The sequence below is a fragment of the Cnephaeus nilssonii genome (assembly GCF_951640355.1).
Source record: "Cnephaeus nilssonii genome assembly, chromosome: 19".
NCBI lineage: Eukaryota > Metazoa > Chordata > Mammalia > Chiroptera > Vespertilionidae > Cnephaeus > Cnephaeus nilssonii.
The window spans coordinates 25,585,172-25,599,282 of NC_137090.1; the positions used below are offsets into that span (position 1 = coordinate 25,585,172).

Genomic DNA, 14,111 nt, shown 5'->3' on the forward strand with positions numbered 1-14,111 from the left:
ACACCGGCCAGGCAAGGTGACTATTTTAGATGTCTGAAGTCACACCCCGGATGTCTGCAACATAAACAACTTTTATTTGTACTCCCAACAAGGATGCTGATGCTCAAGTTATGAAACTGTGCACCTGAGTTGCAGCACCTGATGCTAATCTTATCTCATCAACATGAGCAACAGATGAGATGCTCACCCCAATGCTCATGCTCCCATCAGGGGGACAAGAAGACAAACAGACCTGGGTTTGACTCCTGACCACGCCACTCATTCTGTGTGTCAGAGAGCAAATTCCATCACCCCTCGGGCCTTTAGGACAAGCATGTCAAACTCAAAGGCTAACGTGGGCCAAATAAACAAGGTTTAAATTTATACAGGCCACAAAAAACCAAAAGCTTCAATTTTCATAGAAACGAAGGTTTATTTTGAAAAGTATAGAATAAAAAAAAAAAAGGACAAGAGCCATGATAAAATTAAAGTTTTCTTCCTGGCACTTGGCATCTCTTCTCTGCTACTATCTTTCCTACTTCAGGGGAAATCTTGTTCTCAGTGATTACTTTCAAAACTAACCCAAGGTGAGTGTCAGTAATTCTAGATCTGACAGGAGACTTATTTCCTTTCATAACTGTAAATAACTGCTCACACCGTTACACTGGCTGGGTTGCAAAAATATTCGTTATGGGCCGCATGTGGCCTGTGGACTGTGAGTTTGACATGCTTGCTTTAGAATGTCGGCAACTGTAAAATTCGATTCTTTTGTTATAAGAATCAAATAAGAGGATTAAGTTCAGTCCGTAGCAGCCCATGGTGGATGCTGTGTAAATGGGTTCACCTCCCCAAATTTCTTGGATGGCCCTGGGGCACACACATTCTGTGTTCACTTCTCCAAGGACTCAGAAAAAATTCCATTGCCTTGTTCTTTTATCGGGATAACACAGCCCAAAGTTCCAGGGAAGGGTGGGGAAAGGAAGTAAAGAAATGTCTACGAATTCCACACTTACCTACAGGGGAGATCCAGGAGTCACCCAAAGCAACCCCAGAAAAGTTGCACTTGATGGTCCCTTGCTGAATGGCCTGAAAGGGGAGGACCAAGAAACATCCTTGCCAAAGGGACTCAACAGGAGGGAGCCCGGTCTTCCCATGTTGCCTTCCCGGGCCCAGAACACTCTGCCCACCCTTCCCAAGCGTCCCCAGTCCCTGAGGACCTCAGACACCCTCGAGAGAACCAGAGTAACTCCTTCCTGACAACCTTTGCAAAAGGAGTGGGAACTGTTGAGTTTCTCTCTACTCGTTTCACAAGGGTGTTGGCAGGGTGTGTGTGTGTGTGGGGGGGGGGGGTCTGGCGCATCCCCTATCTTTTTAGGAGGGACACTGCCCCAAGGTCTGATTTCTCAGAGGGCTCCTTGGGTACAATCCTCACTGCCCACGCTACAGTCACTGAAGCGTTGGGAGGCCTCCTTAGGGGGTCCCCAAGGGTGGGAGGAGGCCTTAAGACTAGGAGCTCATACTCCTTTGCTCCTCCCCTCCTTTTTCATTTAACAGTAATACAGTAGCAGGAAATTGGAAACAATCTGCATATCATAGGATAGGCTAAATGAATTATGACTATTTCCATGGTACATGATGTAATTTAAAAAACAACAACAAAGCCCTGGTTGCTCAGTGGTTACAGCACTGGCCCAAGGACCAGAGGGTCTTGGGTTCAATTCCCAGTCAAGGGCATGTACTTAGGTTGCAGGTTCGCCAGCCGTGGTTGGGGCGCGTGGAGGCAACTAATCAATGTGTCTCTCTCACGTCAATGTTTCTCTCTCTGTGTGTCTCTCTGTGTCTCTCTCTCCCTCTCCTCCCTCACTTCCACTCTCTCTAGAAATCAATGGGAAAAATATCCTTGGGTGAGGATAAAAACAAATAAACAAACAAACAAAAAAAAGAGGAGTTCTTTATAAACTTATATGAAAACATCTCTAAGCTATATTGTTGAATTAAAAAGAGACATAGTATAGTGTATAGTGTGTACTGTCATTTGTATAGAAACAGGAAAAAAGAATATATGTGAATTAGCTTTCATAGGCATGACATACCTCTGGAAAGGTACAGAAGAAACTAATAACAGAGGTTGCCTTAGGGGAGGGGGACAGAAGCAAGGGAGAGAGTTGTTACATTACCCCTTGTATAGTTTTGGAATTTTGTTGTTGTTTTTTAAATATATTTTTATTGATTTTTTTTTTTTTTACAGAGAGGAAGGGAGAGGGATAGAGAATTAGAAACATCGGATGAGAGAGAAACATCGATCAGCTGCCTCCTGCACACCCCCCACTGGGGATGTGCCCACAACCAAGGTACATGCCCTTGACTGGAATCGAACCTGGGACCCTTCAGTCCACAGGCCGACGCTCTATCCACTGAGCCAAACCGGTTAGGGCTAGTTTTGGAATTTTGAATTATGTGACTGCACAAGCTATTCAGATATCTAAAATAAGAAAACAATGAATATCCTGACTTTGAACATTGGTCATGAAAGTGAAAGAATTAGACATTTTTCTGGCTTTTCCAGAAGGAACTTATTTTAAGTTACCTAACTAGTCCCTGATGATGAGGACAAGTTCCACCTCCTGGAGGAACAGCAGCTAATAGAAGTGACAGAACAACAGGAGAAAAGCATCATCTGAAAACTCCTAAGGAAATTACTGACCTCCGTGAGAATTAAAAATGGGTGTCAAACAATCCGTTTCTGTGTGAAACCAAGACGACAATGTCATCGTCCTTGTTACCTTATGAAGTTCCAGAGCAATGCCAGCAGCCATTTTTCCTCCGTAGGACTCTGAGAAAATGTAGAATGGGATCGTCTAGCAAGAAAAGGAATTGACAAAGAACTGAACATCCTGAATATCTTCTTATGCACACGAATTAATTTCAAATTCCCACTGCACGTCATGGCCTGACAAATCCGCTTTGCGTCGTCTCTCTCCCTCCCCATATCTGATTACTATGACTGCTTAGAATACTGGCTCCAGGGTCACTCCTTCAAGCTAGAAACCACCTTGAGCGAGGAGAGAAACCAAAGCCCACAACCCGATCTGGGGCGTAGAAAGGTTTCCCTGGAATGAGCCGGGCGCTGCGCTCGGGGAAGTTGATTCTGGTGGGCGCAGTGTCACTACTGCTGGCCCCTTGCTCAGCTGTTCGCGAGGCTTTGCTCACCTGGAACTCGGGGCGGCAACTGAAGAAGGACTCCAGGAGAACCATCATGTCCGATGCCACCATGGCAAGGTCTTTGGCATACATGCCGTCCTTGTTCACATAACTGAACCCGGTGCCCACGGGGTTGTCCACAAACAGGAGATTGGCAGACTGGAGCTGCATGCCACAGAGGTAAAGCAAATGTTTCAGTCAGGCAGGCAGTCACCAATGATCTTTTTTGTTGTTGTTGTTAATCCTCACCCGAGGATATTTTTCCATTGGAAGGGGGAAGGAGAAACAGAAACATAGATGTGAGAGAGACACATCGATTGGTTGCCTCCTGCACGCGCCCCAACCAGGGCTGGGGATGGAGCCTGCAACTGAGGTGCGTGCCCTTGACCAGAATTGAACCCGGGACCCTTCAGTCTGAGGGCTGATGCTCTATCCACTGAGCCAAATTGGCCAGGGCACCAGTTATCTTTTGATCATCTTGTATGAGCTCATCAAAAACATGAGCGAGGATATCAGTGTGCTTCTGATCCTCTTGCTAAAAGGGATTTTAAAAAATAAGGGACAGGAACACAGACTACTGTGGCAAAGAAAAGGAAAGGCAAGAAGGAAAGATTAGCATATACCTGGGATCAGAGCATCTAAGCTGTAACTTTTCACACGCTACATGTGTCCTAAATGTAATACATTAGTGCAGGTGGAATCGAGCAGCGAGTCTGAGCAATAGCTGACAATACATCTAAAGTCTGAATACCACACATCCGTTTTCTTCAAGACAGAGCCGCCAACTTCCACACTGGCCTGGAGTCCCTGTATACCACGAAGAAAACGTATTCTAATATCCTCTCTACAGAGGCTTAGAGATATAGAATTTTACATCCGCAAGGATCCTTAGTGATGACACAGACCAGCCATGTCCTTTACTGATCAGGAAATGAAAGCATAGAAAGGGCCCAGGACTTGCCCAAGGTCACCCACTTGGACGGCATCAGGACTGAGATCCAGGTCTCCTCATTCCTCATTCAGGCTCTCTGCCCCAATCATGCTACCCTCTTAGTTCTGGGAGGCTTGGGGAGGACAAGCCAGTGAGGCACTCTGCTGCAAGTAGAAGTGGAATTTTAGTTGGAAGCGAGTATAGGATATTCCAGGCTGAGGGAACAGCATGTGCAAAGACACTAAAGCAAGAGTAAGTAAAAGGAAGGCCAGTGTGGAGACAAACAAGAGAATCAGAGGACTCAGAGGGAATATCAAGGAAGAGGGGATCCTGTATTGAGTCTTTTTTTTTTTTAATTTAATTTTTACAGAGAGGAAGGGAAAGGGATAGAGAGCCAGAAACATCGATGAGAGAGAAACATCAATCAGCTGCCTCCTGCACACCCCCTACTGGGGATGTGCCCGCAGCCAGGGTACATGCCCTTGACCAGAATCGAACCCGGGACCCTTCAGTCCGCAGGCCGACGCTCTATCCTCTGAGCCAAACCAGTTAGGGCCTGCATTGAGTCTAAAGGATTGTAGATGTGGATATGGTGAGCTAGGTTGTGAATGGATGGCCACAGGACTGAAGTCCAAGCCATACAGAGGTAGAGTACATGTGGACAGATGCTGGGAGATGTGGCTGGAGATAAGCAGAAGCCAGCTTATGCCCAGCAATCTGGATCTGATCTCCGGGGTAACCGAAAGATGGTAAACTAAGAAACAATATGCATTGGAGAGTTTCACTCAAGCAGCATGTGGAAAGTAGACTGGGCGGGGAGAGGAGGGACACTTTGAAAGCAGCCACGTAGCAGGGAGACAACATTGCTGTATCTGGGTGGTAAGCTCTGGGTAAAGAACAGCAAATACAAACAATTCTTGTAAGAATATTAGCAACATTTGGGTATTAAACATAGTGCTACTATATGACCCGGCAATTCCACTCTTAGGTAGATGCCCAAAAAATTGAACATAGGAGCTCAAAGAAATATTTGTACACCAGTGTTCCCTGCTCTATTCACAATAGTCAAAAGGTAGAAACAATCCAAGTGTCCATCAACAGACCAATGGATACACAAATGGGGCATAGCCATACAGTAGAATATTATTCAACCTTAAAAAGGACTGGTGTGCCGAAATAGGCTATGTGGCTGAACCTTGTAAACATTATGCTAAGTGAAAGAAGCCAGACACCAAAGGCCACATATGATTCCATTCTTAAAAAAAGTCTAAAATAGGCAAATCTCTAGACACAGAAGGTAGATTAGTGGTTGCCTGAGGAGGGATTGGTGAGTAACAGCTAAGGTATAGTATGAGGTTTTTTGGGGGAGGAAGAGAATGAAAATGTTCTGAAATGAATTGTGATAATGGTTGTAAAATTCTGACTACACTAAGAGCCATTGAATTGTATACTTTAAATGGGTGAATTGTATGGTCTATAAATTATCTATATATATAAAAAGCCAGTGACCAGACCACTGTAATGACCAGAACGACCAGTCGCTATGATGCCCACTTCGGCCAGCTAACGGCCCAATGAGGGGTGGGGCCAGCTGGCCAACCTCCCGTGGCCCCTCCCCCTGGCCGGTCCTGCTCCCAGTTGGCCTCTCCCACCCGGATCAAGGGTGGGGCAGCCAGCCAACCTCCCCGCAGCCCCTCTCCCCAGCTGGCCCTGCCCCCAATCGCCCCCCCCTACCTCAATAGGGGGCGGGGCCAGCTGGCCAACCGCCTATGGCCCCTCCACCTGGCTGGCTCCGCCCCTGATGGGCCCCTCCAACCCCATCGGCTTGTGGCCCCTCCCCCCAGCCGGACCCCACCCGTGCACGAATTCGTGCACTGGGCCTCTAGTATTTAAATAAAGCTGTTTTTAAGAATTCATTTTTAGCCCTAACTGGTTTGGCTCAGTGGATAGAGTGTCAGCCTGCGGACTCAAGGGTCCCAGGTTCGATTCCAGTCAAGGGCATGTACCTTGGTTGTGGGCACATCCCCAGTAGGGGGTGTGCAGGAGGCAGCTGATCAATGTTTCTCTCTCATCGATGTTTCTAACTCTCTATCCCTCTCCCTTCCTCTCTGTAAAAAATCAGTAATAAAAAAAATATATATATTTAAAGAAGAATTCATTTTTAGGCAAAAGTGATTGGACAAGGAGGGGGTGGGGGAAGACAAGGATGGCTCTCCCATTTGTGGCTCAGGCACCTGAGTGGATGGAGGTATCATTTTTTTTTCTTTCTTTCTTTCTTTTTTTTTTTACAGAGAAGAAGGGAGAGGGAGAGAGTCAGAAACATCGATTAGAGAGAAACATCAATCAGCTGCCTCCTGCACACCCCCTACTGGGGATGTGCCCGCAACCAAGGTACATGCCCTTGACCAGAATCGAACCTGGGACCCTTGAGTCCACAGGCTGACGCTCTATCCACTAAGCCAAACCTGTCAGGGCTGGAGGTATCATTTACTGAAAACAGGAAGTTGGCTGGTTTTGTGAGCAGACAGAGGGTCTGGTGTAGGACACAGAATAATGACCCCAGTTTGGGATACGTTGAATATGTATGAGGGGCATCCACATGGAGACATCTAAGAGGCAAGAGGCAAAATAGTTTTGGGGCAAAAGTTCTGAGCTATAGACACTGACTTGGGGGTCATCACCTTCTATGTGACATTAGAGGATGGGGCTGCTGAAGAACACACAGAAGCGAGAGTAACCAAGGACAGTGTGCTGGGAGATCGCAACACCTAAGAACGGCACCTGCCAACAGTGCTGCAAAGGAGTCCAGTGAAGATGAATGGCAAGAAGGACCTAGTGGCCTTGGAACTGGGAAGCCAGCATACCCCTGGGGACAACGGCTATAGCAGAGGGATGGGGACAGACTGCAGTGGGTCAGGGCAGTGCTTCCCAACCCTGTCGTGGCCACAGGGGAGATAATACATGCACCACATCCGAGCGTTAATATGCTGGGTTCCCTAGGACCCACTCTTCCCGCCTCAGCCCCTAGTCAACACTGCAGCATCTGGGTGGTAAGCTCTGGGTAAAGAACAGCAAATACAAACAATTCTTGTAGGAAAGGGGGGTAGCTGGTGGACTTGTGGGCTCAGGAGACTTTGTATTTCAGCTGGGAAAGACCTCCAGTTTGGAAGACAGACTAGCGGGAAAATGAAGAAACAGAAAGATGCTAAGTGAGCTCAGCAGGGACGAGCCACATCGTTGTTCTGAGATGGGCAGGAGGAGAGGAGAGTCAGAGGGGCAGAAAGGTAAGTACATTCATTGGCGAGGACAGGAAGTAGCTGGTTGTGTGTGATGGCTGTTTTCTCGGGGAGGCAGAGAGGCAGGCTGGCTCCCGATGAGGGAGAATGGCTGGAGCAGGAGCCCCGAGGAAGGTGGGGAACATGGGCAGCCAGTGGTATCGGGAAAGGAGCAGAGCAGAAGCCCAGAGCAGGGCGTGGCCAGGCCCTGAGCTAAGCCCACAACTGGGCAGCAGCTCCACCTTGACAACAGTGTGGTTTTGCCCTCCAGTTTTTGGCAGCCTGGGGGTAGGGGCCGAGGGTAGGAGCTGAGCAGGGAGACAGTGGGACCGACCCAAGGTTGGGTGTGGAGAGGTTGCAGAGGAAGAAGGATAAGGGAGCCAGGGGGTGGGGGCGGGGTGCTGACCTGAGAGGAGTTAGGGGATGAAGTGCAGCTGGGAATGAAGATAAGTGGGGGAGACAGAGACCAGAAAGACATCAAAAGGGCAGAGGACAGGGGGCTTGAAGTCTTGAAGAAGTCAAGAGGCAGGGGTGGAGGAGAGGAGACAGGGGAAAGGATGGGAGCTTGTGGCCAGAGGGTGGGACCCCAAGTCAGACTGCAGAGACAGCCAAAATGTGGGTAGCGACAGGGTCCAGGTGTCTGCTAGAGTGGCTTCTGTGGGCAAGTGGAGAGAAAGGTCACGAAGGCAAGAGAGATGGGGGGGTGGGAGGGATGTGGGAGTGCTGAGGGACAGTGCTGCTAAACTTGTGACTCCGCCCAGCATGGGGTGAGCCCGGGGTGAGGCCAGGCCATGCTCACAGTACCCAGGTAGTTTTTCGTGGTTTGAGATCACAGTCAAGGGGCCCGATTTCCTCAAAGTTTCCAAATCCAGTGCTGGATCCGCCCGGACCACCCTGTGGAAGAGAAAAGAAACAAACATGAATCCTGAGAAAATGTTAGTAAAATCGTAATCATTACAATGGTGACCACACTCACTATAAACGATGTATGATTTAGCGATGGCTGCCCCAACCCTGCACGAAGGCACAATTTACCTGGCGAACCAGGGACTTCTGCACGAACTGAGCCCCGGGGAAGGGCTGACCTCTTTCAGAAAGGGACACACCCTGGGCGTGCAGGAGGCAGCCGATCAATGATTCTCTCTCAACACTGGTATTTCTATCTCCCTCTCCCTTCCTCTCTGAAATCAATAAATATATGTTTCAAAAGGTACAGACCCGGGCCAAGAGCCCACAGGGAACGTTCCTACCTCTGATTCCCCAAACTTGAATCTTGGCCAGCCATGGACTCACTGACTTTCAGGCACTTTGCCTAGCTCGTCCCTCAAAGACGAGCAATAAAGGCCCAGGAAGGGGACATGGCAATTATAGGGGCTCTACCAGGACTGGGCTCCGGGACTTGTGTCCCTCGAATAAAGGAGTACTGCTCATCCCCCCACTCTGCTTTGGATGCTCTATTGTGGCTGCGGGAGGTGACCACCCCAGCCAAGGGCACCGGGAAGCTGGCTGGAGGACACTTGGGCTCTCTTTGAGAACACGTGACTACCAAACCTTTGTCTGGAACTTTGGGGTGGGGTGCTGCCGTGGCCAGGGACACTCCAGCGGCTCTGAAATACGGTAAATGTGTCAGTGAGCCAAGTGACATGCTGAATGGAACAGCTCACTATTCCACTCAGACGACGTGACCTGGATTCTCAAAGACCTGCCCAGAGCAGTCAGCGCATGTTGCCTCAGTAGGTGTCGAAAATAGATCTTTTAATCTGAATTAGTAATTATTTGTTCTTTAATCATAATCTTTTCCCTCTCCCTTGGGCCTCTGAGGAAATGAAAAGAAGATTAGTTTCTTAGCGAGCCGATATCCCTCCAATAAGCATCTCAGTTCCCGGGGTCATTCTAACCAAAGGTCATGAGAGGAGGCAAATAGGGCAGGGGTCCAGGGCAAAACAAAGGCAGGTAGAACATATAGACAGGGGCAGACTCGGCAGTTCAAGCAAGCCTAGTAACAGAAACCAACCATGCTGAAAAATAAAATGAAATGTTTTTGAATACCGAGCGGAAGGCGTGGGAAACCAAGCGAGGGCCTGCAATAAACAAGGTGTACGTACACACAGAAACAGAGAAAGTCCAGGTTGGTTGCTGGGCACAGACAATGAGGACCTCAATCAGGTAGTGATATGAATAGATCTGAAGCAGGCTTGTAGCACATATATACTCCTAGAACAACTTGCTTTATTGGCAACTCATTCTTTGTGCCCCCTCCCCCTTGGGGAGTCTGAATCTGCTTGTAATAAATTACTTTTACTTAAATCTTCCGGTCCATGTAGCTCATTCTTCGGCGTCGCAAGACAGGACCCCGGGAAAACACCTCGGCGCCCCGTTCCGGTTATCAGTCACAAACTGGACCATGGACCATGAAGAGAAATCAGGGGCCAGCGAGGGCTCCCTCCGCCAGGGGCTCCTGCCCTCTCTGAAAGGGAGCCCCTGCCACGCCGCTCTGGGACAGAGAGCTCAGGCCCCAAGCTGCTACAACTCCGATTTCTACAAGTTGGCAAGTGAATCAGTCAAAACCGTGGTCGGCAAACCGCGGCTCGCGAGCCACATGCGGCTCTTTGGCCCCTTGAGTGTGGCTCTTCCACAAAATACCACGGCCTGGGCGAGTCTGTTTTGAAGAAGTGGCGTTAGAAGAAGTTTAAGAAATTCGGCTCTCAAAAGAAATTTCAATCGTTGTACTGTTGATATTTGGCTCTGTCGACTAATGAGTTTGCCGACCACTGAGATAAAACAAGGACCCTGCTCTACAATCAACCACAAGGAAGGTTTGCACCTTCTAAGCTCCGTGGTTTGCAAATTGCATTCAGGAAACCCCAAAAAGCGCCTGAGGGCAGCGCGTGACCCAGGGGAGGTCCAGTGGGTGGGACTCAGCCCTGGTTCCACCCCAGCCTCCGCACTTCCGCTTTTGCTCCCAGGTCAGCTTTCACTCCGGGATGGGGAAGTTCTGCTAATTAATGAAAAGTTGTAACAAAATACCCTGGCTGAGACAGCAAAGCCCAGGAAAGGGAAGTGTTGCCATAGTTCTAAGTGGCAGGAAGGCATCAGGTACCCAGGTCCATGAATGGCAGGCCGGGGCTTGTCCACTGCAGGGCTCTCCCCAACAACCTGCCGCCGGGGTGGCCAGAAGTTCCGGGGCTACACAAATGGGTGCTTCTGCGGCATTTTCATACCTGCACCCTTGGCTGAGCCTCACCTCCAGCTCATCAAAGGAGCTGCTTTGGTAATCCTGAGAGAAGGCCCCTCCTGGCAAACTGCTCATCTGTGCTCTATCTCACCAGAAGGTCAGCATGGACCCGGGGCTCTGGGAGGCTGCTTGTGATTACTGGCGTTTTTGCAAGAAGTGACATTTGCATCCTACGCAAGTGAGGACCAGGGTGCCCTATTTCGTGGTGAGCAACCCGGAGCCCCAGCTGGGCCAGGCCTACAATTTCCAGAGCCTGAGCAAGACCATGTCCCTCAACGCCTCCCTGGAGACTGGTCTTCCAGGTGGGTGTGGACCATCTCTGGACAGGTGTTTTAGGAATGCAAGGAAGAATCCTCTGCCTGCCCCCAAAGGCCTCTTAACCAGCTCCATGCCTTCCACCCTGCAAGCAAAGCTCAGGATCAGAACGCAGACACATCTAGGGAGAAGGAAGAGGCCCAACGTTTAATGCTAAGATACAAGAGGCTGAGTGCTTTCAAAAGACCCGTTTTTCTGGGGGCAAGAAGTTAGGGTCTGGGAAAGGGTGGGGAAACAGGGATGGGAGGCGCCGGTCAGGGTACCTCAGCCTTTGCTCTGGAACTGTTCAAAACACTTTCTAGCGGTATATAGTCAAGTCTGTCTTCAGAAGCTTCTGGTAAAGGTTTCTGCCACTGCCTGGGCTCAAACAAACATGGTAAGAGAACCCCTCACTCTCTGATTTGCCCTCCTTGGAATACCACTCACTGCCTTTGCCTACTTCAGAAGGGTGCCGAACCCCCGAGCCTAGGAGACCCCTGGCTGGCTGCTGGATCAGTCCTTGATCACTGGCTGAGCTGTGAGCCCTTAAGAGCAAACAACATGGTAAGTGGGGGAAACTTGGCCTCAACCCTGGCCAAGCAGCGAAGCCACTTTTACCTGAAGCCACATAACCAGGGGCAGTTCTGTGAAGTTCTTGCAGGGGCTGGTGGCATAATAGAGCCACCAGAACATGTGGGCATCCTTCCGGACAGTCACATAATCCCAGACTTCTTTGCCTTCGTCTGGGGGCAGGTCGACGATGGCTCCTGAAACAGAAGCACAATTTGGTTTTTCCTGAAGGATGTCCAACGTCTGGGTAAATTCCAAGTCCAGTAAAGGTATTTTAGGCAATGTACTCACTCCAATATATTATGAAAATAAGGGGGGTAAAAACTTCAGTTATGAAAAAAACAAACCAATTCCTGGCCAGGTGATTCCGTTGGTTAGATAATTCAGTTGGTGTCATCCCAATATGTCAATGTTGCAGGTTCGATCCCCGGTTGGGGCACATACAAGAATCAACCAATGAATGCATCAATAAGGAGGAAAAGGCTGACTTAGGGATTACCCTCGGTGACTGGAATTTTCTACCTTTTACTTCTTCCTTGCTTAAATTTCAAGCCTCTGCAGCAAGTAAAAGAACAAAAATCTGGTCTTGAGAAGAGAAGGAAGTAGATGAGGAGACAATGCTGTTTGTAACTTATAAGGCTAGAGTTTAAGAAAACCAAAAAGTGTCTTGAGGAGAAAAACAGAATTGCTAGGATATCACAGATATGGCTATAAGAGTCTATGTACAAATAACATAAGAATGCGGTCTCTTTGAAAATGACAGATAAGGCTGGGGTCCCTTTTGACCTATGCCCTGATATTCTAACCTGGGAGTGACCACTGTTAACATTTGGGGATCAACATACTTGACAACATTTCCCAGACACAAACTGAAGGGCATATGATCCCCATTTTACAAAAAAGGAAAAACAGTTGTTAAGCAACTTGCCTAAGATCACAAGGCAAGTTTGTGGCCAGTAGAATTCTGTTGATTCAGACCAGGAAACATTTTGCTGGGCGGGGGAGAGAGAGACTGAAAATCTATTTGCAAGTCACCCTTTAAACACGAATTTCTTTTTTGCCAAAAAGGACCTTGATGAGGGGAGACAATATTCTGTCCGTTCCGATCAAGTAAAGGGGGGAAAGGCCTTCTCTCAATGAAACGGCCCATTCGGGGTAGGATTTTTCAGTCTTTTGAACAGCCAGTGACGGCAGGGGGAGGGGAGTGGCGTTAAGATCGTGGAAACCTCATTGACCAGCAGTTTCTCCAAATCATACATTTTCTACAACTGTTTCTACCTAGGGAAGAAGGGAGTATCAGACCACCCAGAGCAAAAAAAAAAAGGGGGGGGGGAGTGTAGAAAAGCACTTTCAATTAGAAAACAAACCAACAGAAAGCCGAGAGGTTCAAAAGCACAGGGGAAGAGACTTGCTTTAAAAGGCACAAACGTACTAGCAGACTCTCATCCCTGGAGAGAGAAGAAGGCACCGGTCACTGACACATCTTTTGCCCGAACCTACCAGTACTCAGGCCCAGAAGCAGCAGCAGTGGCAGCGACAGGAGACAGACCCGCGGTGCCAGCTCCATGACGAATACCGCGCTGCAGCATCAGCAATAGGCTGGACCTGGTGCCCCACCACGTGACGGCGGCGGGCGGAGCCTGGACTGGACCGGGGCGGGGCGGGGCGGGGCGGGGCGGGGACTGGGTGGAGGCGGAGCCTTGGCGGTCTGGGGGCGGGGCGGGGCCTGAGCGGTGAGGCGGCTGGCAGTGTCCGGAGCGCCCTCTGTCGGACGGGATAACCCCGGGCACGGTTCTGGGTGGCATGTCCTGCCTGCCCCTCCACATGGTTGGTTGCCGTTTTGGGGGACAGAGCGGAGAGGAAGAGACGTTTCATGCATTTGACTTCAGTGGTGCGGCAGAACTGAGACGCTACAGAAAAATACCCAAGAAGACCGTCCTTCCCGCCCTGCCCATCTCTTATTTCCCCAACAAAAGTCCTGGCATTTCAAAAACTGCTGCGTCTGCCCCAAATCAGATGAAGCTTCGACCAGCTGGTCCTTGAAAACTGTGGGATTCCATTTTCAGAGATTTTTAAAATTTATTTTTCTTATGAAGTTACATATATTATGGACATTTTGGAAAGTTGAGAAAAGAAATGTTAGATCCTACATAACCATTGTTGACATCTGGGATATTTTTTTCTCTAGGTTTTTATGTCACCTTTTAAAATACAATAATAAAAAGTTATTTGTTTATTTTCTCTTGATAATTTGTCATCAGCATTATTCTGTGTTGTTAACATCATCTTCACAACAGTTTGTTTGTTTATTTATTTATTTTAGAACAAATAAGATTTAGTGCAGTATATTCTGCTAACCCAGAAGCACTGTTGACGTGGCTTTGGGTAAAGATGCACATGTAAAACTGCTTACATCAAATTTCAAAACAAAACAAAACTTTATCTGTTTTGGTTGAGAACAATAGGAATCCAAAAAGATCTTTGATTCCTGGAGCTTCAAATTGAAGGAAGGGCTGGATGCTGTTCTTCACATACTTCATCATCCAAGTTGCTTCCATTTGAAGAACTCAGAAAACACTGCATTCCATATTGTATCCTTTTTGAGAATTCTATAAAACGTAGGTTT

The 14,111-nt window shown here is 48.5% G+C and overlaps 1 protein-coding gene across 1 annotated transcript in view; it reads right to left on the minus strand.

Annotated features, from left to right (window-relative positions):
- SCPEP1 (serine carboxypeptidase 1) overlaps positions 1–13,117 on the minus strand; it is a 29,733-nt gene extending 16,616 nt beyond the window's left edge. Inside the window, exons 1-6 of the mRNA XM_079797702.1 lie at positions 12,986–13,117; positions 11,534–11,682; positions 8,191–8,280; positions 3,190–3,345; positions 2,763–2,837; positions 993–1,065 (exon numbers count right to left, since the gene is read on the minus strand). Coding sequence (XP_079653828.1) covers positions 993–1,065; positions 2,763–2,837; positions 3,190–3,345; positions 8,191–8,280; positions 11,534–11,682; positions 12,986–13,052 — 610 coding nt within the window. The 5' untranslated portion in view covers positions 13,053–13,117. The remainder of the gene's footprint in view (positions 1–992; positions 1,066–2,762; positions 2,838–3,189; positions 3,346–8,190; positions 8,281–11,533; positions 11,683–12,985) is intronic.
- Positions 13,118–14,111: the final 994 nt, after the last annotated feature.